The following is a 27,301-nucleotide window of genomic DNA, read 5'->3' on the forward strand; positions in this document are numbered from 1 at the left end:
CTAGTTGCAGCGAGCTGGGGCTACTCTTCGTTGCGGTGCGCGGGCTTCTCATTGCGGTGGCTTCTCTTGTTGCGGAGCACAGGCTCTAGGTGCGTGGGCTTCAGTAGTTGTGGCACGCGGGCTCAGTAGTTGTGGCTCGCGGGCTCTAGAGCGCAGGCTCAGTAATTGTGGCGCACGGGCTTAGTTGCTCTGCGGCATGTGGGATTTTCCCGGACCAGGGCTCGAACCCGTGTCCCCTGCATTGGCAGGCGGATTCTTAACAACTGCGCCAGCGGGGAAGCCCTAAATCCTTGTTTTTAATGATGTTTTCTTTCAAAGCCCCTTCTTGTGCATGAAAAACCTTTTGCATTTGGTATTGTTTGTTCACACCCTGATCAGTTGTTGGTTCTGGCGCCTTCTTTCTCTTGTGACTTTGGTCATGTGGCATCATGTTCTGTCTCAAGCTCATTTCCCCTTGCTTGGGAACAATCCTGACATCAGCAAGGGGTACTTTAAGTTATAACTCAGTGCGCTGAACGCAGTACTTTTGTCCCAGGATTTGGACCCTTGCTTTACTTTGGACATATCCTATCTCGTTATAAACCTTCCGATATCTTAGTTCTTTTAGATTTAGGTCACTGCCTGGACTTCCCCAGATGCTAAAATGCATCTGGTGACTGGATCTGTCTCTAACGCTGCGGGCTGACCTTCTCCAAGCATCAGCTGCTCCTGGCCCCCATTCCTGTCACCGCCTGCCTGCTGGGGCGGTTCTTTACTCTGCGGTTCAATAACCTCCGATTACCTGTTGTCTGAGGCTCCACCTCTTGGATACCGTGATCTGCCTGCCAGGGTGCAGTTCCCATCAACAGCTTCAGAAGGGTCTGTCCTGTTAACGCTTCTTCCACCTCGTCTGAGAGTTCAAGTCCAGACCTACTTCTTCCCAATCCGCTTTATCCTGCTACATACAGGTATCTGGTGGCTGCTGCCAGAACTAATGTTTCCTCTGTGCCAGGTTATATGCCAATAAGCACGTCCCCCATGGAGCTTCCAGCGAGTGTGAGGGGCAGCTGTGTGTCAGGAGGCCCTTGGGGAGCTCAGGGACCAGAGTCACTGCCCCAGCAACCAAGGACTCTGCAGGGTCCTCAGAGCAGAGCCACTTGGCTGAACTGTAGTGAGCAAGGGGGTGACACGGGGGAGACGGTGGGAGGCTTCAGGTGGTCTGGGAACCTTACGAAATCATGTGCAAAATGTGCGTATGCATACTTTTTTAGCAAGAAGGTCCATGATTCCTATCTGATTCTGAACCATTAACAGAGACATTAACACCAAACATTATAGATTGATACCAAACTAGTATTCATAATCTAAAATACCTATCTTAATATTTCTATGGAATATTTAAAATATGCTGCACACATAGACCACCTTTTCTATTTACAGTATCACAAACAATAGAATTTAACAGTGTACGTTTTTTAAAAAAAGCCTCATCCAAATACCTACACTTATCCTATGTTCTACCTAAAAAGCGACCCGCTTCATTCCTCCGTCTCCTCACCCTGCTTTACTTTTCTTCATAGTAACTAAACTAATATTTCCAAATTATAGACCATGCATATGTATTTGTTGAAGGTATGAAAACTATGCAACGAAAGACTGGTGACGATTATCTCCAGTGTGATGGCATTTGGTGGGAATTTTCTTCTTTATGCCTCTCCTTAATATTGGACTTTATTTTTACCATGAGCATGGGACAAAAAAAAAAATACAAATTATAACGAGATGAATTAGAAAACAGCAAACAAGAGGATTAATAAATGTAAGTGGTTTCTGCAGCTGGGGGTATTTCTTTGTCAAAGGCATGGTGGAACTTTTCCCACTGTGGAAACTGAGGTGTTAGATGAAGCTTTAGGTTCTGTTGGCCTGATCTGTCTGAGTCTCCGACAGAACTTCTTTCCTCTGCCGCTGCCATTTCTGTTTTCCCAACTAATTCTCCGAAAAGGCCAACTTACACCATATTTGTCAATGTTTGAGAAGGATTTTAACCAATCTTTGGCATGTTACTTAAACTCCCTTTGCCTCAATTTTCTTACCTTCAAGAATTGGGATTAGATTAGTATTTACTTCAAAGGTTTTTTGAAGATTTTATTTAAAGATCACTGGTGTAAAACATTTGGTACAGTGCCTGCCCACACTAAGCAACTGATAACTGTTAGCTAATAAATTTACTATTATTACCATCTCCACTTTACAGATAAGAAGCCCAGGGCACAGAGAAGTGAAGTAATTTACCCAGGATCACACAGTGCAGGGGACACAATGGTATAAGACAACGAGAAAATGCCTAGTGTAGTGTCAGGAAACAGCCATGAAATAAACACATGACGGTATAAACTCATCACATCTCAACACTATCAATATGCTATAATAAGGATATAAATTAGGGTCATTTCTAAATAACAAGTAGGAATTTTTTTGGTAGTTAATAGGAAAATTAAATTCTTCCTTAACGTTTGATTCTGCTGGCTTTAAAGGTGTCATAGCACGTAAGAATAAAGCACTCATTTTCATTTCAAAAACTCATTAAAAACCCACAAGCCTCCTGTGAGTCTGAAACCCACTGACTTTCTCAGGTCAGCCCACTGCCACAGATTTTTCTCTTGGCCACCACTCGGTACTTCCCACTTCAAAGCTGACTTGCTGCTTCTCCACCGGTGTGTTCCATGCTTTATCTAAAGCCCCGAGGGTCTGTGATTCTGGTGATATCACTCCTTGTGTGGGTTAATAAACACACACTTCTATATCCCCAAGCAGCTCAGTTAAATGCTTCCTCTTTTTGTAGCTCTTCATTATTCTAAACAAATGGTACCTGAAAGTGGTGGAGGTTGTTTTATGCAATTTGGGTAGATATTAGAACGTTCTGAGCGTATGTGAATGAGGACATTCTCACATTGGGAGGAAAGTTAATCTTTTCAGAGAGCAAATTATTCAGGAAGGTCTCAAAAAATCTATATGGGAGAACTGCTGCTACATTTTAGCTTCCCTGGTACCTCCATCATGCTTCCCATATTTGTTTAATTCCTTCTGATTTTGTTTTAAGGAATTGTCAGTCGCCAAGTCCATGCATACATGCTAACACACAAGCAGTGTGTTCTACCCGCTAGAAAAAACTTCCTTGCCGTGTTTCCTCATTCCGCCATCTTTGAGAGCCTGCCCTTTCTCCCTTCAAAGTTCTCCCAGGGCATTTAGATCTAAATGTTCTTTCTCTTCTTCAAACTTTACTAAGCTCGTTATCTTTCCAAGTGCCTTTTCTTTATATTTCTTATCAATCTGTGCATATCTCTGTCATTAAACTTGTCCTACTGTATGTCTTCAAGTTGCTTTCGGATTAGAGTGGATTGTCAGTTAAATACACGCTGGAAACAATTTGAGGCCAAGCACCATGCCTAATTCACAGAAGCTAGTTGTGCCTCTCATCTATGAGCAAAACAGTAAATATTTATTGAACTAAAACAAGTCAAACTACGGTAACAACTGTTGCCTTCACATTCCACTTGGCAATCAATCATGCATTTTTTAGGATAACGCTTTCTTGAACTGTTATTTAAATTCACTCAAAAATACTCATTTAACAATTAACAAACCTTGACTATGAATCATGTATTTTACTAGACGCTAAACGAAACACAAAGAAGAATAAGAGCTCCTACCATTGAGGGGCTCATGGCCTAACGCAGGAGACACACATGAATGAGAAATTACTATACGATGTAATAAATCCACACAGTTATAGCAGCAGCCCACCGCTTTGTGGAAATGGAGAAAAATTCATTTCGCCTGAGTTCAAATTTTGATATTGTCTCTCCAGGCAGAATCTAAGATATTTGAGGCATCTTGGAGTATTCTTTTATTCTTCACACCATAGTACCTAGGAAAAATAGGCACTTAGTAAACTGATATTGACTTAATTTACTTGATTCCTAGCTATAACTATACATTTCTGGAATCTGATTATCATTGATATTCAGTATAGAGTTTCAACAATAAGTTTATTCTAATTTCCTTAAAAAATGATAAAGCTAGTACTGACTCTTAGGAGACATAAAAAATTACTCAAAATAAATATGATTCTTTTGGATATCTCCATTAAATGCAAGAAGATATGTGTCTACATTTAAAAAATTGGGATGTTGGTCCTGATAACATCTTGTATCTTACATAAAAGAACCATCAGATCAGACTACAGATGCAGATATAATCCCACATTCTCTCTCTGATCAGACACTATGAAATGTTTCCCAGGATGGTGTTTGGTATTGTTGCCATTTATAACTATTAATAAAATTATGGTATTCCTAATATTCTTAACTTTTTAAAGTGAAGTCCATGCATTATTCATTTTCATATCCACTTCATTCAGTGCAGTATATAATATTTGAATATATTTGTCGAATTGACTTTTTACTTATTGTCCTATTTGATAATTTCTGACTCTAAACCCAGCTTTAAATTCAGTAGCGTTTTGGAACAAAAGTGCTGAGTTTCTCTCCTTTACCAGCTTCAGGGAATAATGGGGTTAAAAGGGCAGGACAGAAAATATATTTTATCTTAAAAAGTTATTTTGAATACATGTTGGTTTCTTAAGTCTTAGAATTTATTATCTAAATTACCAGGAACATCCAAGCTTATTGACTGTCAGCTATATATGGGGTATTATGCTAAACATTTTCACATACTGTCTTGTTTAATCCTCACAAAAACCCAGGTCTGAGGAACCTGAGGTCCAGAGAAACTGATACTTGTCAAAGATCACATAAACAGAATGTAAAGTTCTCATATTTGAACCAAGGAACACTTGCCTCGAAAGAATCATTTTTTCCCCTATACCATAGTACCTCATTCAACTTAGTTATTATACTCCATTTAATAAACATCTACTGAAAATGTAATGCATGCCATGCCCTATGCCATAAAACAGGATCGAGAAATAAAAAAGATATGGCTTTCATCTGGTAGGGGTTAAAGTCATGTGGGAAAATGATTTCAACTCAATATTAAAAGAGAATTCCAAGCAGGCATGTATTCTAGTCCCCTAGCTGAGAGAACACATCTGAAGAGGCACAAATGCCCCGAGGTGCACACATGACACGCTGTATCTGGGGCTCTGTAAGCAATTCAATATGGTGGGAGCTGGACCCTACAAAGGAGTGGGAGGAGAGGACATCCCCTTGTAGCATCAAGTGTTAAGAAATTCCATGTATCTGTCCATTCACAATTATTTTAAATTCTCTAGAAAAAAAAGAATGAAGCTGCCTGTTTGACTGAATTAACCAGTTTGTCAACTACATTGATGATTAAATTCAGTGGAAAAATGCCTGACCATAATTGTTTGTAGATACAATTCTGGATTTTATTGCAGCTGTAGTCAGAAATTTACTGCTCTAATGAAGAGATGGAATCAAATGTAGATCCATTTCCAAGGCAGCTCTTGAAGTCGAGAGGTTTTGCTCATTCAATAGAGTCTACAATTCACTCGCATGATTGAGTTGGCAGATATAGGCTTAAGACTGAGCTCAGCTTTGACTTCTGTAAAGTGTCCATGACTTTGCTTGTTGAGAGGGGACTTAAAGTGATGTCATAATTCTATATGCTGTAATGGGCATCTGCTGAGTATGAATACTGAAAAGCAAAGGAAAATATGGTTGCCACTTTTATCTCCATAAAGAGGAGGTAATAAAAACTGGTTATTTTAATAACGGGCCAGAATGTCTTAAACTTCTGAAAGATGTAAGAAGTTACTTCTACTTTAGAATATGTCAGACAGCATTACCATTTAATATAAATTTACTTGAATTTAGGTTAAGTTATTGCTTATTGATGGAATTCAGTTGGGATGCTATGACCCAGTTAAAATGCCACCTCCTTTATGCAGCCTCTTCTGATTGCCATTGCCAGAATAATTTCTCACTCCTTGGAGAAAACAATGTTTTCTACCTTAAACTAAAGCTATATATGTACATGAACTAATCCTCTAACCAGACTGTATATTCCTTGAAGGCAGTTGGGTCCATATCTGTTTTATTTTTTAAAGTAAATTTCCCTTGGCTCTCACAAGCCTTGCCAATTTAGGTACTTATTAAATAGTTGTTGAATGAAATTTAACAAGGCACGCCAGAGTTTTTAGAGTAACTTGTCTTTATGATAATCAGTATTTTTATTGAGGTTCCAATTTCTATAATAAAGAAATGTTTACTTATGGAAATAGAAAACCACAAAACTTATTTGGTTCATATCTTGGGCTTCGGGATATAAATATCTGCAAAATCAAGCTTTTACATGTAAACCAGCTTTTAAAGTATATGCAGGTACCTTGATGGTAAAGTGTTTCCCTTTCTACATAATTTTGCATTTCACTAAGTGTAACTTTGTGAAAGGAATGCCTTCAGTTACTCCTCTTCCATGATAGCTTTTGGCAGATGAATGAACATCACGTACATAAAATTTCTGCAGACTTGTTAGCAAATGTTTGCTAGACTGTGAAATATACTGTAATAGCTAGGTAAGGTAACAGGAAGCTTGTGATGACTACAGGAACACTAATGTTCAATAATTAGGAGGAAGAGTACTTCAGGATTCTCCTCATTCAATTCAATTGAAACACTTGCAAAGTTGGAGTGCCTTAGCTTATATTCAGGATTAGTTTTGCCATCAAGATCTTAGAACCAAACATCCTTTATAATTTTGGTAAACCAGGTCTATTACTCTCTGTATCTGGGAGGTCTATTGCCTTTAAATGTCCATGAAGAAACAGTATACAGAAATTAAATGTCAAATATAAACTCTTTCCTCTTTTTTCATTTACATAATGAATTTCTTTGGAAAACCATGGAAGCTTCTACATTTTTTAATTTTCAGAAAACAAATGCCAAATGATCAAATAAAAATCATATTAGCTGCGATCAGTCAAAATGTCACTTTATTTTTGCTAAGTAATGTATAAGTAATCTAAATAACGTTTAAAAATTACTATTTCAGAAGAGTTAATGGTTTTTCTTTACTAGATTTGAGAAAACGGTCAAGTTAATTTTTATACTCCTTAGAAGTAAGACTTGGAAAATAAAAAGGACACTGCTGTATAAATTATCTACCATTTGACCTGGGAAAGTTATTTAACTCCTCTCTCTGTTTCCTTATATGTAAAATGAGGATAATAAGAATCTCTACCTCATAGGGTAATTTTGGAAATTAAATGAGTTAAAATAAAATACAGTTTTCCCTCACTATCCACAAGTTCTGCATCTGTGGATTCAACCAACCTTGGATCAAAAATATTTGGAAAAAAAAAAATTCTAGAAAGTCCCCAAAAGCAAAACTTGAATTTTCTGTGTGCCAGCAACTATTTACATAGCACTTACGTTGTATTGGGTATTATAAGTAATCTACAGATGATTTAAAGTATAAGAGAGGATATGTGTAGGTTATATACAAATAGTATACCATTTTATATATGGGAATATACCATTTTATATATGGGAATTGAGCATTTGTGGATTTTGGTATTCATGGGGGAGGGGGTCTTAGAACCAATCCCCTGTGGATATTGAGGTACTACTATACATCATTAACACAATAAATTTTATGGTACTAACTATTATATGAACTGGTATACAGTGTTCAAGGCAAAGAGTAATTGGAGATGATGCTGGAATAGTAAGAGCAGTAAGACCAAGAAAGGCCTTGCAAACCATGTTTAGGACTTGACTTGATCCTAAGGGCAATGGGAAGCCATTAAGAATTTTTAAGAACACTCAAATACATATGGGATTTCCAAATGCCATTCTGGCTGGGCTGTGGGGAATGAATGAAGGGGACACGAGTGAGAGACTGAAAGGAGTAAAGGATAGTGCCTAGGGTTTCCTGACCAGGATATCAAATCCTGGTTCCACACATATCACCTGGCCCAGTGCCTTTTACTCACTTGGCACAAAAAGTCCTTAAAGGTGTGTGGAAATTGTGCACAAACATCATTTTTTTCTTAATATTTATTTATTTAATATTTATTTTGGCTGCGCCAGGTCTTAGTTGTGGCATGCGGGATCTTTTAGTTGCGGCATGCAGCCTTCTTAGTTGCAGCATGTCCACTCTTAGTTGTGGCATGCATGTGGGATCTAGTTCTCTGACCAGGGATTGAACCTGGGCCCCCTGTACTGGGAGCATGGAGTCTTACCCACTGGACCACCAGGGAAGTCCCTGAACATCATTTTTCAAAAGAAACATAAGCAATATCATACTAAAAGACTAGAAAACCATGACATGCTATTGTATCAGTAGAGAAATGTAAACCTGACCACTTACTCTAATCACTTATTTTACCACTTAAATATAGGCATGTTATGTAGAAGTCCTGGATTCCTGTAATTCTAAAAAAAAGTCATAACTAGAGTATTCTGAGAATATGGTGGCAGTGACACTGTGGTTTTTGAATCCACATAATAACATGTAGGATAACCCAAAACGCTTGGACAACAATAACTAGCCAGAGAGATGACAGCATTCAGAAAATAACAGAAATAAAAGGGAAAAAAAAAATTACTTCAGAAATGAAACTGAACTAGGACACAAGAGTAAATAAATATGATGAAGAAGTAGAAGATAAGAACATAATGAAAAATGGAAAATGCAAAGGATAAAAATGTTAAAAATAAAAAAGATTTGAGAGAAAGTGATAGCTACATAAGATAGGCAAGGAGATCCAATATATGTATAATAGAAAATTTTGAAACAAAACCAAAGCAATGAAACAAAATAAATATGAAAAATTATAATTGGAGAAAATCTTGAAATTTATTTTAAAAGTAATAAAACTACCACTGAAAGAGCCTACTTCATCCTTAGGAAAAACACCTAGAATGACCAACATCAGCATATAGTCTAGTCAAACCCTTGGGTTTTAAAGAAAAGAAAAACATATACTGAGCATCTGGGCAACACCAAGCCACTTATATGTGAGAGAAAAATCAGACTGTATCACACACTGAAAACAACATTTTACATAGACAATGGACTAACATATTTGAAACAGTTAAGGAAAGAAAATATGAGCCATGGATTGTATATCTGGCCAAAGTGACCTTTAAATATACAGGGTCTGGACAAACCATTAATAATATGCAGTGACTCAGGGAATATTGTTCCCATGAGACCTGCTGGAGGAATCAACCAGAGAATAAACCTCAGACAACAGAAAGAACAGAGACACACTGACTTCAGATAAGATAGGGATCATTAAAAACATATTTATTCATAGAATTAAAACTAAATGAACTAAATTAAAACTAAAACTAGAACTGAAACTAAGGAGACGGTATAGTATTGAATGGCTATATGATTCAGACTGTAATACTACAGTGTAGTATTGAATGGCTATATGATTCAGACTGTAATACTACAGTGTAGTATTGAATGGCTATATGCTTCAGACTATATGTATGCTACACACATACGTATAGTACAACTACCTAAAAATGGAAAGAAATGAAAGCTATATAGGAAAAATAGAATAAATTTGCTGACCGTCCTGTAGGTATTAGCAGAGAAATAATTAACTTCAAAACAAATGTGTGGGAGAGGGATGAGAAGGGCAAAGAGGTTCCTAGCTTATTTCAATGCTGCTCAGAGCAGAGAACCAACTGCAAATAGCCCCCCACCCTCAAAAGGGGAAGGGGACTAAGGCTGTTATATAAAAGTATTAAAATAAAGGTAATTTATTAAAATAAAGGTAATTACAAAAAATAAGGCTTCCTATAAATCAAACGGTATACTAGAGTGAGAGAAAAGGAAATGGAAAAATACGGAGAGAAAGATATGTCTGCTTATCTTAAAAATAGAAAAAAAAAAAAGCCAATGGAAGGGTAAACCATAAACAAAACAAAACAAAGCAATAGCTACCTATATGACGGGGGGAGGGGAACAAGTGGTGAGGACTGAATAGAAGTTAGACTTCTTTGAAAGTAATTTCTTGAGGAGATTTGATTGTGGAACCTGTAACTATTTTTATATTATTATAAAACAAATAAAATTTTAAAAAGCAGTCTCTGAAAACTAAAATGAAACTAATGAACCTAACTATGGATTAGTATATCTATACTTAGAAACTATTTCAGGTGACTTTAAAACACAGGAATTTGTGCATTCCTAGTGAAATATAGACGAAGTACAAAAAGACTAGAAAAAGGGAAAAACTTAAACTATTTTCAGTAATTATTTTATCAGTGGTCATGATGGTATGGTGATTCTGAGACTACTGTGTATGTATGGTGGGATCAATGAAATGAACAATTATTATGCTGTCACCAGAGGTAATATTTTTTATGTTGAAAAAAGACAGATGAAAGCCAATGATGGAAAATACAAAAACAATGAAGTCTCGAATTTGAACTGGAACTATCAGTATGAGCTTATTTGTTAAAAAAAAAAAGTCTAAGTATTTCGCTAAAAAGGCCTCAAAATAATGACACCCCTAATATGCGGACTGTGGGTTCTAAAATTATTTCCCAGTAAACGAATCAGCACTTCTAAAGAAATGGCTGATTCTTGGTCTAGGCCAGAAAAGGTCCAAGGTAGCCTTGGAAATATAAACATACCAGAAAGCAAGGAAGAAAGCAAAGTCTCGTAGCAAGGAAACAGACTCAGGAACCCATTTAAATAATCTCCCATTGCCCAAAGATGGACCCGTTTTAACACCAATTAGGATGATGATAACAAATGGACTGAAACACATGGGATCTGTTTAAATCAATGAGTTAAAAAAAAAAATAGAATAAAATTTCACCAGTCACCTCCGGAAAGTGTAAGGAATCAATTAATTTTGAAAACTGATGGCAAAGGAAAAGGAGCAAGTATTTATCTTGTTTTACCTACATGATCTGTACCTCAGAGTAATCAAGTATTTGAAGGGGCTAAGTTTGAAACAGAAGTAATCCAATTAATGAACCAAAGTGAGAGGACAGAATTAACATATCACCGTTCCGTGACCCTTAGTGAATGAATTGGGGCAGCCGTCTTTATGGCTAATAAATCACAGAAGGAGATGTGGAAGGGAGAGAAGTCTAGGCCACCACCTCTGGAACAGTTTTGCCAAAACAAAACAACAAAACTGAACCTGAATCAAATCAATTCTCTAGCTCGAAATACCCACTGCAGAGAACTCAAGGGACAGAGGAATAGGTTAAATGACACCGTGTGGATAAAAATCAGCAACATTCCTCAGATGTGGGAAACTTTATAGGACAAACAATCTGACTTCCTTTTCTTCTTCTTTTTTTTGTTTTTTGCCACACCACATGGTGTGCGGTATCTTAGTTTCCTGACCAGGAATCGAACCTGCTAATCTAACTTCTTCAAACAAAAAATTTCAAGGGAAAAACAAAGGGGGGAGGAGGGCCTATAAATCAATGGGAACTTGAGATATATATATGTCAACTAATTTTAACAGATAGATCTCATTTGGATCCCAATTTAAACAATGTATAAGACAAAAGATTATGAAATAATTGGAGACATCTGCGTATCAGCTGCAATTAAACACACATATACATATACATTCATATATATTAAAGAATTATTGCTTTTTTAATAGATGTGATAATGGTATGGTGTTTTTTTTTCCTTAAGAGACTGTTATTTTGTAGAGAAACATACTGATATATTTCAGTCGAAATAAGATATAGATGAAACAAGGTTGGCCACGTGTAATTACCTAAGACAGTTTTGACAGCTGCAGTTTTGAGCTTATATTTTTCTCTGTATTTCTGCTTATGATGACATTTTCCATAATAAAATATTGTTAAAAACTGCTTTTACCATCCTGACATTGCAAGTGAAAAGGCATCTTTTCAACTCTTAAGACTGCCAGTATGAAGCCATTATAGGTTTTTACATATCTTAGTGAGACTCTCCATAATTTTAAAGTGATCAAATCTGAAATTAAATGAAGTTATCCATGAAGTCCATGTCATCTAGTCTGTATACATCCCTGGACTATAAATTGATATAAAAAGATTACAGAAATCCCTACCTGAGGTTTATTGTCCTTAGAAAGGATAATGCATAGTTTTTATTCCATCTTTCTAATTAGTAATTTAAGCATATGTTCAGCATTTAATTCTAAATGTTTGCCTTTTCCCCAAGCTCGAAGACAGCTGTCCAAGATTTGAATGCCAGAAAACATTTAAATATCAACATCTGTTGAATTATGTTAATTTAGTGTAATATAATTGGGCATGAGTTGGAATTGATCAGAAGTATATGAAATAAACAAAAGATAAATTCCCAACAATATCTTAGTATACAAACAAATCACCACAGGGTGATGAAAAAATATTTCTAAAGAGAAAGGGCAAGGAAAACTACTGATTATGAAGAAATTGATTCTTTTAAATACATAGCTCTAACTGTATGGGACATGATTTTGTGATATTTGAACTTATTTTTAAATTGGCTCAGAAGTGAAAGATAATTAAAATTAGCTAAAACAAGTGATAGTTAATAGTTTAATATTTGAATATATTTATAACTTATTAAGTGAAACATTAAAACATTCTAATTACTTATATATTCATTAAATGTTTTAGATTGCAGATGATTCCTGTTATGTTATAAACAGTTACATACCTCAAAATTTAAGAGCTGATGTAACTTCTGTTCTATAGACATAAAATAGTATTTTAAACCGAAAGTGTTTTCCATGTGGCAGATGGATTTATTAGGTTTATTCTGGGGACTGGAAGGTACAAATTATCAAGTAGTGGCCTTGTTTATTGTATTGCTGATTTAAAATATTAATTTTTATATCAATTCTTTTACTAATAAGTTAGGGATGCTTGTTGTTTTGGGAAGTATTCTGGCGCATTTACACGTTGCATGAACAGATCCCTGAATGCCCCTGTAATGAAATTCTAATGCAGGCAGCAGCAGCAATACAAGCTGTTGTGATGTGGCCCTGCAGGTGTGCTGTCACCATTTCCTAGGGGAACCATCTCTGGGAGTTAAAGGTTAGTTCCGTGTCCATGCCCATTTAATCACAGGACCAATTTGGGGAGTGCCAACTGTGAAACAGACACCGGTCTGTAAGGAAGTGGACTTCAGAAGACAAATTTATTTCAGCTACAGGTCACTGGAACAGCTTTCATATGCTAACTATTCTTTATTATTAGTGAGCATGGCCAAATTCAACTGCTGTTCCAGAGGTGAGAGGCTGTGCATACTTTTAGTCATTTGAAAATATCTAGTTCATCTATCAGATTTCAAGAAAAAGGGGAAACAGTAATGAATGTTTCACCACGGAGTACTTGATTGCTTTTTTACTTACCACACACTGGACATATATGTTTCAAATGGCAAATACCCCCTTTTTCTTTTCTGTGTGGGTTATTCACATTAAACTGAAAAGCAATCTCTCAAAATTCTAATTGGCTGATAATTACTTTTATTTAGTGTAATCACAATTTAAAATAACTCTCTATAATCATTAGTTTAAAATTTTGGCAAGGAAGCTTAGAATTTCAGGATGCCAAAAGGACAGGAGGCAGAATTGACTTTCTGAGAACAGTGCCTTTTTTAAATACAATAATTTGGTTATATAGAGTACAACAGATTAATTAAATTCCTTGGAAAGCACTTATGTTGCATATGTGGTATGTTTCCAATTATTCTACTCTAAATACTTCTATACCTAGAAGCTATTCAAATTTTTTAAAAAATAGAACACATGTGCAATTAAATGTATTCCAGTTAAATAAATATGGAATGCATACATTCTAATTAAAGGGAATGTGTGAATACTTCCTAATTGTTCATTCACACATACAGAAGAATGAATTAAAATAATCTAAAAGATACTTTTCTATATGGAGGATTGAGTAAATGTTTTTAGAACAATAAAATTTAATGCTAATTTTAGATTGGGAAAAAGAAAAATGATAAAGGACTAGAAATTTTATTTTGAAAATTAGTATTTTAAAAGCAGTTTCAAGCCATTATTTTGGAATATAAAGTACGCAGAATATAAAATGTTGAGTGATATAACTTGCTTTAAAATATGGTGTTGAATCATTAGTTTTAATATGACAAAAGAGAATTTGTTTTAAATTAAATCTTTACTAATGTAGGATAAGTAAGTCTCATTTTAAATAATTAAAATAAAGCATCACTTACTTTTGCTGATACACTTAATTTTGTTGATACATTTCTGTGAAAAGCAACACTAGCCAAATATAGTCCATGTCATTAACCAGTACTCTAATGAACAGTTATCCCAATTTATTAACAGCTGCTCAAAAATGTAGTAATTAATAGTTTCATTTATTTTTGGCAAACTCGCAAAATGACAAATAGTTTTGTATCTGTTGCAAATTAGGTCTCCTTTCCAAATAACAGATGACACCATGGGGAAGACTGAGCAAACTGAATCCTTGAACATCTTTGGATCTTTAGAAGATCAAATAAAGAACAGCTGTAATTCTATTTGTTACATCTGCAACAAAATACAGTGACTTGTATCGTCACGTGAAAACAAATATGCTCTGTATTAATGTAAATAGGAATGTTCTTTCTAACCTGACGGAAGAAGGTTGACATGAATGTGTGTGTGTGTGTGTGTGTGTGTGTGTATGTGAATGTGATGGGATTTGTTTTGATTCTCTGATTAAATCTATTGCCATTTTTTTCATTTTAGAAGATTCTTTTTACTACTAATCAGGCAAGAAAGTGACAGCAAAGGAAAAAAAAATTTTATTTTTCCCTCATTATTTATTAATTGATCACACAAGAAATTAGAGCACACAGCATCCAGGGATTTTCAAGTCATTTGACACTAGCAGATGAAAAATGTAATGCTTGTAAGAACTAAGTAAAAGTGAATTAACAAACATATGTTTCTGAAAGATATTTTAAAATAGTAAGTCAAATTTAATAATATTGGCAATAAAATGTTTTTACTCGAGTGCAAATTACATATCAGACTGCCAGATAATTTAGCTTTGGTGCTTCACAAGAGTAAATGTAAATGGCAAAAATCATGTAAGTAAGGAAGCAGGGCAAATTAACAAAAAAAGGAAGATGCCAGATCTGACATGATCTACTATCAATCTTTTTGTATGGATTCTTAGAATGATAAAGCCTAATCTTTAACATAAAAATGTGTTTAAAAAAGCAAGATCTTTTCAAGAACGGTACATCACTCAGTGTCAGGCATTGCTTCATGCATGCTTTACTGACTTTCAATTGGGAAGGCTATATTGAACTTTCTGGTACTAATCAAAGGTTACGATATGAGAAACAATGTGAAATTATTTAATTGTAATTTTAAATGAGGTGAAGGGAGAGAAAAAGATTTTTCTAATTTTGAGAAGTATAAAATCTGAATACTGAAATAAAAATTAAAGGGTTTGAATAGCAAGTCTGGAATTTAAGAGAAAGATACAGGTTAAAGAATAACTCTAGATGTCACTAGTATTTCTATAAAACAGGTGCATTGTCTCAATGTTTAGTTGAGTATGTGTGTGTGTGTGTGTGTGTGTGTGTATGTATGTTCCACTTTGGCTAATAATCTATTGCATGCAACAATCACTCAAAAACCATGCCTGTTAATTATTAAATATTGACAGTGACAGGTAATACGTAGTGGTTTTTAAAAATAACAAATGTACATGCTTTCATGCATTTATATATTGAAAGACCTTTGTGTTTTCCTGAGTTTATTTATGCTTTCAAAGGTTTAAAGGTATGTAAAAATGAGAGACTGGCATGAACAAACTCTAGACATGCATTTCATATTAGGGGAGAGATAGTACATAGTAAAACTAAGATGAAACTTCATAATAGGAAAATGGACAGAGAACACTGAAGAAATGGAAGAATGATTGGAAAATAAAACCCCGCAGACTAATCAGGAAGAATTATCAGATGGGAATAACCAATAAGATATAAACAACACAGGAATGTAAGACAAGAAACATGTAATTTCAAGCACCACCGCAATGTAAAATCTTGGGAGAACACATCAAATGAATATGTAAGGATAGTGTCTTGATGAAAAATGTTCACACCACTCAATATCTGACACACCTAGTCTATGATATGGGCTCCCCACAGAGAATCAAAATGAAGCAACAAACCAAAAGAAAGATGTATAAGACCAGTATCACTAGAACCAGTTAGATCAAATTATACCTCTGTTAATAATCAGTATTTGTTTAAATTAGTTTACATTACACCTATCTTTTTTTTACCTTTTTTTTTGAAGGCTTTCTTTTTTACCTTTCTTTACCTTTTTGAATCAGTCAAAAGTTTGATTATAGGACCCACGAAGTATCATATCATAAATGTATGAGAACGCTAATTATGTTTAGAATAAACATATGAACAAATACAACACATTAATATTTCAGGAATAACTATCTGCATATGATGGAATGGCATGTGACGACGAGCACTGTTGATGGTGAACGAAGCTTGGGAGGAGATGTTTGCAGAATGATAAGCAAGGTAGGAAATCCAAAGGAACGATGCCCTTTCAGGAGGTGGAAGTGTAGGAAACCTTGAAAAACAAAGTCCGTTATTGATGAGAACTTCCTGAGGGAATTGACTGAAATTATTAAAGTGGGTTATGTGTTTAAAGGAGAACTTCAGGTTTTCCCTCCTTGGTACTGTTAGACATAAATCGGTCTAAGAGTTGGAAAAGAGACAATTCTCCTGCACCTATCATTGATTTAAAGAGCCTAGATGAACATTAAAGTAGATGTGGCAAAAAAAGGAGAAATGCCATAAATTGGACACCCAGAAAACTGCCAAACTGCACTACAGTCAGTGGCATTGGTAAATACGTCCCTAAAACCCTTCTATGGAGATCTTGAAAATTCCCCCAGGGGGCCGAGGGTAAGACGTACTACATTCCAGAGGTTAAAGCCATAACTGCAGTGCCCTTGATTCACTCAGAGCTTCAGTGAGGAACGCCCACCTTAAGAGTGTGCTGTACTCATGCACTTCAAAATCTCAGCTTTGAGTCATTAACAGCAGACCACTTGTGCACTTATCTTTTCTTATCTGCCTGGTATATTTTGGGAGTAAATGGTCCTAAAATTGATTGATTCAATGAATTACAGTTCTCTTCTCTAACCTTTATATTTTTCTACAAGTTGAAAAAGGGAAGTGCAGTCACTCATATCCAAAAGGGGTAAGGAAAGTCAAGCCAATATTAAAAATACTAAGGAAGAAAATGGCTTCAAGGGAGGAACACAGAAAAATGCACACAAATGAAGAAGATGAAGAATTTTCATCCTGCACTCAATGTTGTAATGAAATTTAAGCTTGAGTCTTTCCTTGTGTTTATTTCACCTTTACAGGTTGCCTCATGCCTAACACAACTGATACCCTCAGAGAGACAAGAAAATACACCACATCCACCAAACAGGACAAAGAGGATGTAGAAAAGGAATGTTGAAAGAAACTAGGTGAGCTCTTGGAAATGCAATGTATTAGAGAATTTTTTAAATCCACAAAACATTTGGGACATAACCATTAATAAAACTACCCAGAAATCTTTGAAGACAACAATATAGAAAAGTTAAAAAAAAAAAACTGGAGGATCATTTGAGGGTGCTCCAACATCCAAATAATAGAAGAACAGAGGAAATGGCAACCACTGGAAATTATTGGAGAAATGTCTTCAAAATCCTGAGGCAAAATGGTTTCCAAAGTAGAATTCAATTCCCAGCTAAATCAATCAATGTGAGACTAGAATAAAGACATTTTCAGAGATGCAGAGTCTCACAAATGTAACCACACCTGTTCTCTTTCTCAGAAAGCTCAGGAAAAATAATGGCATGGGATCCAGGGAAAAGGAAATCCCACATAGGAGAGAGATGAGGAAACCCCCAGGATGAGAAGTGAAGAGAGATCCTAGGACAGCAGATGGTCCAGACAGCAAACAGTCCAGAATAGACCTGAAAAATGGAGGGCTCCAAGAAGGATGCCACCAAGGCAGAGAATTGAGGGGAGTTACACTTCTGTGTAGAGGTGGTTGATGAACTGGGCTAGGCACATAGAAAACAAAGCAAATGAAAAATAAGACAATTATCTCTACAGCAACACAAAAGTTATACATCTATAAATAATATCTACATGTATGATCATACTAATGCAAACAATAAATATTTACTTGGTCTGAATATTATGATATAACCATTAGGAAGAAAGAGGGGAAGAAAAGCAGATATGGGTGGGGTGTGTGTGTGTGTGTGTGTGTGTGTGTGTGTGTGTGTGTGTGTGTGTAGGGAACACAGCAGGAAGTCAATAGGTAATACTAAACTAAAAGCTTCAAGAAATAGTAATATAAGCATGTAATTTAGGTCAATACTGGAAGAAATACCTAAGAGTTGAAAGTGGATTTTCTTGGAGGGTGAAATTAGAGAATGAGGAAAAATAAGGCTGGGGCCTGCTGTACTTTGTTATGTCTTATAGAATGATTTGACATTCTAAATTATGTACGAGAAAAATAGGACAAAAAATAAAATTTAACAAGTGCTTAGGAAGCACACAGATGGAAATAACAATACCAGACTTTTCATAACAGCTACCGTAAGAACTCTTACATTTTAAGTGCTTTATAGGCATGAACTCATACATTCCTTATAACAATGTTATTAGATAAGTACAACTATTTTCTTTATTTCACAGATAAGTAAACTGAGGGACAGAGAGGTTACGTATTTTGCTCAGGGTCACCCAGCTAGTAAGTGGTGAAACTGGGGTCAGAAGTCAGGCACTCTAACCGCAGAGGCTGTACACAGAGGCCAAGATAAGGACTCAGTCAGTGCACTCTACTGCCACAGAATCAATGGCAAATTCATTTGACAAATATTTTATGCAGCAAATATTTCCTATGTAATAGGCATTGTTTTTGGTACTGGGGATACACCAGTGAGTAAAGCAAAGATTTTGCCCTCATGAAGCTTAAAGGTAATAGAGACAATAAGGGGTAATAGAGACAAGAAGGAAGACACAAAAAGCAGAGCTGGTGGAGAGTGGGCCTTTCTTACATTGAGCACAGACTTCAGACACGAGTGGGGTTGGTAGGTTGCAGAAACGGGAAAGAAACCACTGTACCTGGAGTAGGTGAATAACATAGTTCAAGTGGGAGAAGATGAGGTCAAGGAGGAAACAAAGAAGGTCAGGGTCAGAACACATATGGCCTTGTTGGGCAAGATAAAGACTTTGGCTTTTACTTGGAATGAAGTAAAAAGCCACTTAAGAGTTTACTTAAAAAAAAAAAGAAAAAATAAATATATCTTTATTGAGGTGTAGTTGGCATAAGCAAAATGCACCGCTTTTTTTGTTGTTTTTTTTGGTTGCACCACGCGGCATGTGGGATCTTAGTTCCCCGACCAGGGATTGAACCCATGCCCCCTGCAGTGGAAGCTCGGAGTCCTAACCACTGGATGGCCAGGGAATTCCCTCACCACTTTTAAAGTGTATAATTTCATAAGTTTTCACATATGTATACACATGTGAAACCATCACCATAATCAAGATAATGCAGATACCCATCACCCCAACAGTTTCTTAATGCCTCTTTGTAATCCTTCCCTCCAGTACCTCCCTGGCCCTCATCCCATGCCCATGCAACAGCTGATCTGCTTCCGGTCACTATAAATTCCTTTGCTGTATGGTATGAAGTACCATAACAGCAAAGTAATGGTAAAAAATTAACCATTAATTAATTAATTAAATTAATTTTTTTTTTTGCAAATGGATATTCAGTTGTTCCACTACCATTTGTTGAAAATACTATTTTTTTTCCACTGAGGTACCTTTGTACTTTGTCAAAAATCAATTGTCTGTATATATGTGGGTATATTTCTTTCATCTATTTTTCTATCTTTGCACCAATACCACAGTTTCTCGATTACTACAGCTTTGAAATTAAGTCCTGAAATCAGGTAGTGTTAAAGTTTGGCTATTTAAGTCCTTTAAGTCCTTTGCATTTTCATACGAATTTTAGCATTTGTTTGTCAATTTCTACAAAATAGTCTCATGGGATTTTTGTTTGGATTGTACTGAATCTGGAGCTAAATTTTGGGAGAACTGACATCTTAAGAATATTGAGTCTCCTGATCCATGAACAAGGTATATCTCTCCAGTTACACAGATCTTTAATTTCTCTCAGCAACATTTTCATACACCAAAAAATATGGTGAAATGCTTAGGGATAAATCTGATAAAATATGTGTAAGACCTATACAATGAAAAAAACACCACTGAGAAAAACTGAAAAAGACTTAAATATTTGGTTCTTAATTATGTGTTGTATTGTATTTCTTGCTTTATATTGTTATTATCTTCCTGTACTTCTTTTAGTTAATACTTATTATGCTAATCAAATTGTTTTGACTTGTTTGTTCTAACATTTCTGCTTCTGTTGGAGTCTGTAATCCAATATATATATATATTTTTAAAGTAAATTATTTATTTATTTATTTATGGCTGTGTTGGGTCTTCGTTGCTGTGTGCAGGCTTTCTCTAGTTGCAGCAAGCGGGGGCTACTCTTCGTTGTGGTGCGCGGGCTTCTCACTGTGGTGGCTTCTCTTGTTGTGGAGCACGGGCTCTAGGCGTGTGGGCTTCAGTAGTTGTGGCACGCGGGCTCAGGAGTCGTGGCACGTGGGTAGTTGCTCCGCAGCATGTGGGATCTTCCTGGACCAGGGATTGAACCCATGTCCCCTGCATTGGCAGGTGGATTCTTAACCACTACACTACCAGGGGAGTCCTATATATATAGATATATATATATTTTTTGAAAAGGCTGTTCTCCATAAATGTCTTATTATCTGATTCTACCAGGCAATTCTATGGGGAAAGGCCAGCCTTCTCTGTCCGCCCAAAGCAGTTCAGCAATTGGATGTGAATGAACCTGACTTAAGAGTATAGAGGCCTTGGCACCAGAAAACCACAATCATCACACCCCTCTCTATAAAATAACTCCTCTGTCAGAAAAACGCTCCCTTTCCTCACTCTCAGGAAAATGAGAACTGTAATTCTCCAGCTCTGTGGTTTGTAGGGGGCAGAGTGAAGACCAGATAATTTGTCATCTAGTCCCATCAAGCTTTCCCAGCTCCTCACAAATACAGCACTGTGAGCTGCCCTGACTTTATCCTTAAAAACACTTGGACCAGAGATCTGAGTCTTTCTGTAAGGGGCAGATGTCATTTGTCCCAAGGCCATGGCCAATGACAAGCTAGTATAGAAAAGAAGTCCAAAGGTTCTCCTCACATCTCATTCTCCCTTACCCAGGCTGAATTGCCTCTTGCTTCAGGTCAAAGCACACAAGCACACCTGTGTGCCCCCATCTCACAAGCACAAGTTCAAAATAGCACACCCCTTCCCTTAATACTGGGGACTTCTTGTAGTTTTCTGCTTATTTTCTCTTTCTAAATTCCTCCTGGGTTGATCCTGGAGGAGAGAAGCCGTCATCTTATAGCTTAGAATCAGTAATCTTATAGTTCAGAATCTTGACTGCAACAGCAACTGGGACCAAATTTCTAATACACAACTTTGAAGTAGTAAAGTCTTCTTAATTACCATCTAACTGCAACCCACAAGTTTAGATATTATCACTATGATTTTCTGGACACGAGTTATTTTAAAATGCATTTTTAACTCCAAACTTTAAAAAAATTATTTTTGTCAATGATTTCTCTTAATCACATTCAAGTTAAAGGATATGATCTTTATGATACATATTCATTAAAATTTGTTGATAGTAGCTTTGGCCTGGTAAGTGGTCAATTTTTGTAAATATTACATGTGTCTTTGAGAAGAATGTGTTTTTGTTAATAGTTTGGGTGAAAAGGTTTATATAATACTAAGTTTGTTAATTTTCTGTTATGCAAATTTTCTGATGGCTTAAACTATCAATAATATGAATGCTGTATTGAAGTGGGAGCACCATGTTAGTGGATTAGTGAGTTTCTCCATTCACTGCTATTAATATTTGCTTTATATATTTTTCTGAGGCTATTTTAATGAATGTACACAATAATAAAATTATTAACTTTTTGGTAAGTTGAATCTTTTATCATCAAATTATGAGTTTCTTAAGCTTGTTAAGGCTTTTGTTCTTAAGTCAGTTTGTCTGGTATGAGAGCTCTCTTTTATAGTATATCTGGTATATGCTGTTCCATCCTTTAGTTTTCCACCTTTCTTTGTCATTATTTCAGGTATGTCTCTTATAAAGAACATATAGTTGGATTTTAAAAGAAAAACTAAATCTGCTTAGTTTTGCTTTGAACTGAAAAATTTAATCCATAAATATTTATTGTAATTACTGATACATGGATTTGATTCAATTATCTAACTTTTTTTTTCTGTGTCCCATTTTATCTATGCTTTTTTTCTGTGTCCCATTTTATCTATGCTTTTTTTCCCCCTTTATTGACTTTTTAAATGGATTTTTTGAGGTAATATTTTATTCCATTCAACCCCATGCCTGCCAACTGGCTTGGAATTTACATACTCTATTTCTTTTGACTTAGTAGTTATTTTTGACATTTTACCATGAATACTTAATACAGTCTTATCAAGTATCAATCTCTTCACTGACCAATGAAGTAAACACCCCAAACAATTCAAGGATCTTAGATTGGACTTGAACTGTAATCATCAACACTGCCAGTTTAACATGCTGTTATTTTCCACTATCTTAGATTGTCTTTTGAAAAGTCCTATGAATTACATATTATAACTATCAACTTATATAAACAATGGTTGTTTAAACTTACTGAAATCTTTAACAGTTTATTGGCTTAGTATTCATTTTTTCATCTTAGACTTTCCTGGGGAGATCCTTTTCTTGAAATACATCCTTTAAAAAGTCTTCTAGCAAAGGTCTGTTGGTAGTAAACTTTCTTAGTTTTTGAACATCTTAAACTGTTTTTACTTCATCTAAATATATGAAAGATGTTTTTCTAGGCACATAGTTCTATGCTGACAATGTATTTTCACCCGGTACTCTGAAGACTTGTCCACTGTTTTCTGGTTTCACTGTCAGTACTCACTCAGAAATCTGATGATGTACAGCTGTCATTCCCTTGTAGTAATTCATCCTTTATCTCTGGATTCTTTTAAGATCTTCTCTTTGTTTTTGGTGTACTACAGTGTACTACTAGGTATGGATTTCTTTCTATTTATTCTAGTTGGTATTCACTGTGCTTTCTGTACCTGTATCTATAGATTTATAACTTACACCCATTTAGGGAATTCTTAGCCAACATCTCTTCAGCATCATGTTTTTTTCAGCCTTTCTATACCCTCCATCAAAGCCTCTAAGCTTAAATATATCTTAGATCTTTCCTGTGTCTCTTAACCACTCTTTCATTTTTCCAGCTCCTTGTATTTTTATGCTGTATTCTGGCCTACTTCTTCAGCTGTACCTCCATTTCACAATCACACTTCTCATTTTTAACAATTATATGCTTTTGATTCAATTCTGCTTGAACAATTCTAATAGCGATCTGTTGCCTGCTTATTTTATTTCTATAAACGTGTCATTCGTAATTATTTATAACCTGTATAAAATTTATATAATGCATACTTTATAATTTCAGGATCTGACATCCTTAGGGGTAATTATATTAGTTTTATGTTGACTATCACTGATGGTCAACTTATTATGTTTGACAATTTTTGATTGTCTAAATTAGACATGCTAGATAGGATTTATGTTAGCTTCTGCAGATACCTAGTGGGTTCTCAGTTGGGGTTAGTCTGTACAACATGGTACTTGGAAGCTACATTGCTTGCTTGGGAGTGTTAAACACAATGGCTAGCGCACTAACTACGGGAGGCCAGGAGATACAAAGGTAGCTGCCGAGGTCGGTTATCTTGTTAAAAATTGAGCAAGTGTAAATCACAGGGCAGTAGTTTTGATCAATATTCTGACAGCCATTTTCACCTAAGTAAAAATGAAGTCTTCAGAAACACCACATGCAAAATTTGGAAATACGCTGTCTAAAACAATAGACTGGGGCAAATTTTTTTTATTAAAGAAAAAAATATAACATCGACTCAGCAATATAAAATGAGTAAGAACATAGAAGCACTTATAAAAAAGAGTGTATTTTCTATATACTTATTTATATATTATTAGAGATAAATATACATGTTGCTCTCTCATAAAGCCTAAGTACCATTTAAGTTTTGGGGAAAAGATTAATTCTATTTTTTTATAATTAAAAATAAAATAATTATTCTAAATCTTGATCTAAAATTCATTAGTAATGGGTGGCAGAGATTTTCTTTTGTTCTAAAAATGCACTCTTACATAGAGAATGGACTTGAGGACACAGGGAGGGGGAAGGGTAAGCTGGGATGAAGTGAGAGAGTGGCATGGACATATGTACACTACCAAATGTAAAATAGATAGCTAGTGGGAAGCAGCCGCACAGCACAGGGAGATAAGCTCAGTGTTCTGTGTCCACCTAGAGGGGTGGGATAGGGAGGGTGGGAGGGAGACACAAGAGGGAGGGGATATGGGGACATATGTATATGTATAGCTGATTCACTTTGTTATACAGCAGAAACTAATACACCATTGTAAAGCAATTATACTCCAATAAAGATGTTAAAAAAAAATGCACTCTATTTTTCATCAGCTTTAAAAAATACAAATAGAACGGTATCTTTCTATTCATTACTAGTAATCCTGAAATAGATTCTAATAAACAATATGTAAAATATTTTCAGCTGGCACTTTAGAGCCAAAGGCATCCCAACTATAACTCACCATATTCATATTGGTATGGAAAAAAAAAAATCACATGATTTAATGATCAGAATAAAAAGTGATTTTAAATTGCTTACCTGCTGGCTGTTTTCACAGAACAGTTTTTCTTGTGTCCTCTTTCAGCTCGGTTATCTCTCAGAAGCTGATGCTGATGCTGTCCAAAGTGTTAAAACAAAGTTGTAGAAACAAAAATATTTCCATTATATGATTTTGTAAGTAGAAAAGTATTCTTCTCATTCAGAGGGACACTATTTGTTCACTTGCATTACTTTTTTTTCTTTTTGTTTTTTTACTGGTTTTTCTTAAAACGAAGACAACTACTTTTGCTGGAGATGCCACTGACACACTTATAAAAATGTTGCTAAGAGTTGCCAGTGCTTGCCTGACAGCTTACACTGCTCTTATAGTCACTTAACATACAGCCTAGAGCTGGAGGTCTAGGACTCAGTTCTAATTCTGGTTCTCTGGAGTGGTCCTGGTTAAAGTAATGCAACCTCTCTTACCAATGCTTCTACCAGTGCATTCAGCTACGAATTTTTCAAGGCTTTGTCACCTACGACGACATAAAAGATCTAATCTTACGTTCTCTGTATTTACTGGCCTAACGTGGTAAAAAAACATTTAAAACATTCTTTTTCAAAGAAATTATTGGCTTAGCAATATACAATTAGAAAAAAATATAGATTTGACTGCCTCCTCAAAATGCCTCACCATACACTTCCCTTCACACTTGCTTTACCCTAACTAATTGGAAGGAAAAAAAACCAAGTAGTCAATACTTTTTGCTGTGTGTACACTCAAACTGTAGCTTATCTTATTTATGCAGAAATGTGATTATATGCAAGACTGGGCTAATAAGAAGTTGTACAGCATATTAGAAATTAACCTTAATAAAAATAGAAATCTTAGAAGTAATAGTGCAGGAAAGATCTGGGTTCAAATCCCAGCTATACCAGTAACTAACAAGTCACTAGGTTTTAAAAACAGGTCTACCATTTATAAGCTGTGTAACATCTCTAAGTCCCAGTTTCCACCTGGAAAATTGAGATAACAATAATATCTACCTGTAAGGGTGCTGTGAGTGTTAAATAAGATAAATCATGTCAAACACTTAGCATTATGACCAGAATATAAAAAGTGCCGAGTAAATGGTTCAAATGCTACAATTATAATTAATGAGCCTGGTTGTCAGTGGTTATTTTCTGACCAGTATCAGCAACTTCTAATGAAATAACTGCTTTGAACTATTTAATGACATCATTTAGAGTCAATTACTAGCCACATTTGGCCATCCTTGAGAAGGAAAAGAACTTAATTAGATCACAAAGAACATTGTTAGATCATTATTTCAGGAATGTCTTAACTAAATACGACTACTTTATATTTCTCTTAAATATCTGCTTCTTTCCATCCCCACTACCAACATCCTAGTCCAGGCCATCATTTTCCCTCACCTACAACAGCCTCTCCAAAGGCCTCCCTGCCTCCAGCCTCAATCCCATTTAATCCATTCTCCACACTGCAGCCAATAATTCTAAAACTAGATCTGATTACATTATTCTCTTCAGATAAACCCCCAGATCTTGTACAAGGCTCTCATGGCCCTTCATAATTTGATTATATTTCTAAACTCATAATTTATTATGCTTCCTCCTACCCCCCAACCTAAGCTCCTTATTTCTAAATGATATATCCCAGCTATTCTGAACTTTTCAGTTTGGAGCATGTACCATATTCTTGCTCACCTTTGGCCCTTTGTTTTAGTTATTCAATCTGCCTGCATCTCCAAGGTCCAGCACAGTGTCTGGAACATTTTTAGTGTTCAATAAATATTTGTTGAATGAATGAATGAATGAGATAAAGAAATAGGGAATGAGCTCTAGTATCTGATATGTAGCTGAAGCCATACCTAATTATTACTACTTATAGAAAATAGCAACAATTTATCTTTAAGTCCATTAATCTGAAAGTGTTTCAATGTAGAAACACTTCGTACCATGAAAGCTAAATTGCTTCTGAAAAAAAAATTAATTACTTTGGCATTTCTAATTCTAGTGCTTTTGTAAAAAAACATATACAAACCAACATTTGTGACACAGATAGCTAGAGGTGACATGATAAAATCTCTACCTCCACCTTCAATTAATAGTACTGGTTAACTAACTTTTCTAATTGTTAGATAAGACGGATATGTGAACACTATTCCTGATATTTGTGTTAAAACAGTTTAAACAAAGAACTCAAAAAATCCCAAACATATGTTCTGAAATAAGAAAAGAATTCTACAGTTTAGTTTTTAAAAAATGCAACTATAATGACCAAAATAAATATTAGGCTATACCTACTAGGTCTGGATAGTCCTCAGAGAGGCCACCACCTGGATGAACTAAAATGAGATAGCAACTTCTCTGAACTCTGAGGTTAGAGGTCCTTCTATTAGATTCACATGAGAATTTCTTTTCTTCCTCAAATTTATAGTTTTGATGG

General features: G+C 35.5%; 1 protein-coding gene across 3 annotated transcripts in view; it reads right to left on the reverse strand.

Moving 5' to 3' along the window:
• Positions 1-27,301, reverse strand: part of GPATCH2 (G-patch domain containing 2) — a 173,204-nt gene that overhangs the window by 18,344 nt on the left and 127,559 nt on the right. For all 3 annotated transcript variants that reach the window (XM_061185304.1, XM_061185305.1, XM_061185306.1), the window contains exon 8: positions 24,892-24,968. In XM_061185304.1, the coding sequence (XP_061041287.1) occupies positions 24,892-24,968 (77 nt within the window). The remainder of the gene's footprint in view (positions 1-24,891; positions 24,969-27,301) is intronic.

Source organism: Eubalaena glacialis, chromosome 3, assembly GCF_028564815.1.
Source record: "Eubalaena glacialis isolate mEubGla1 chromosome 3, mEubGla1.1.hap2.+ XY, whole genome shotgun sequence".
In the NCBI taxonomy this organism is placed as follows: Eukaryota; Metazoa; Chordata; class Mammalia; order Artiodactyla; family Balaenidae; genus Eubalaena; species Eubalaena glacialis.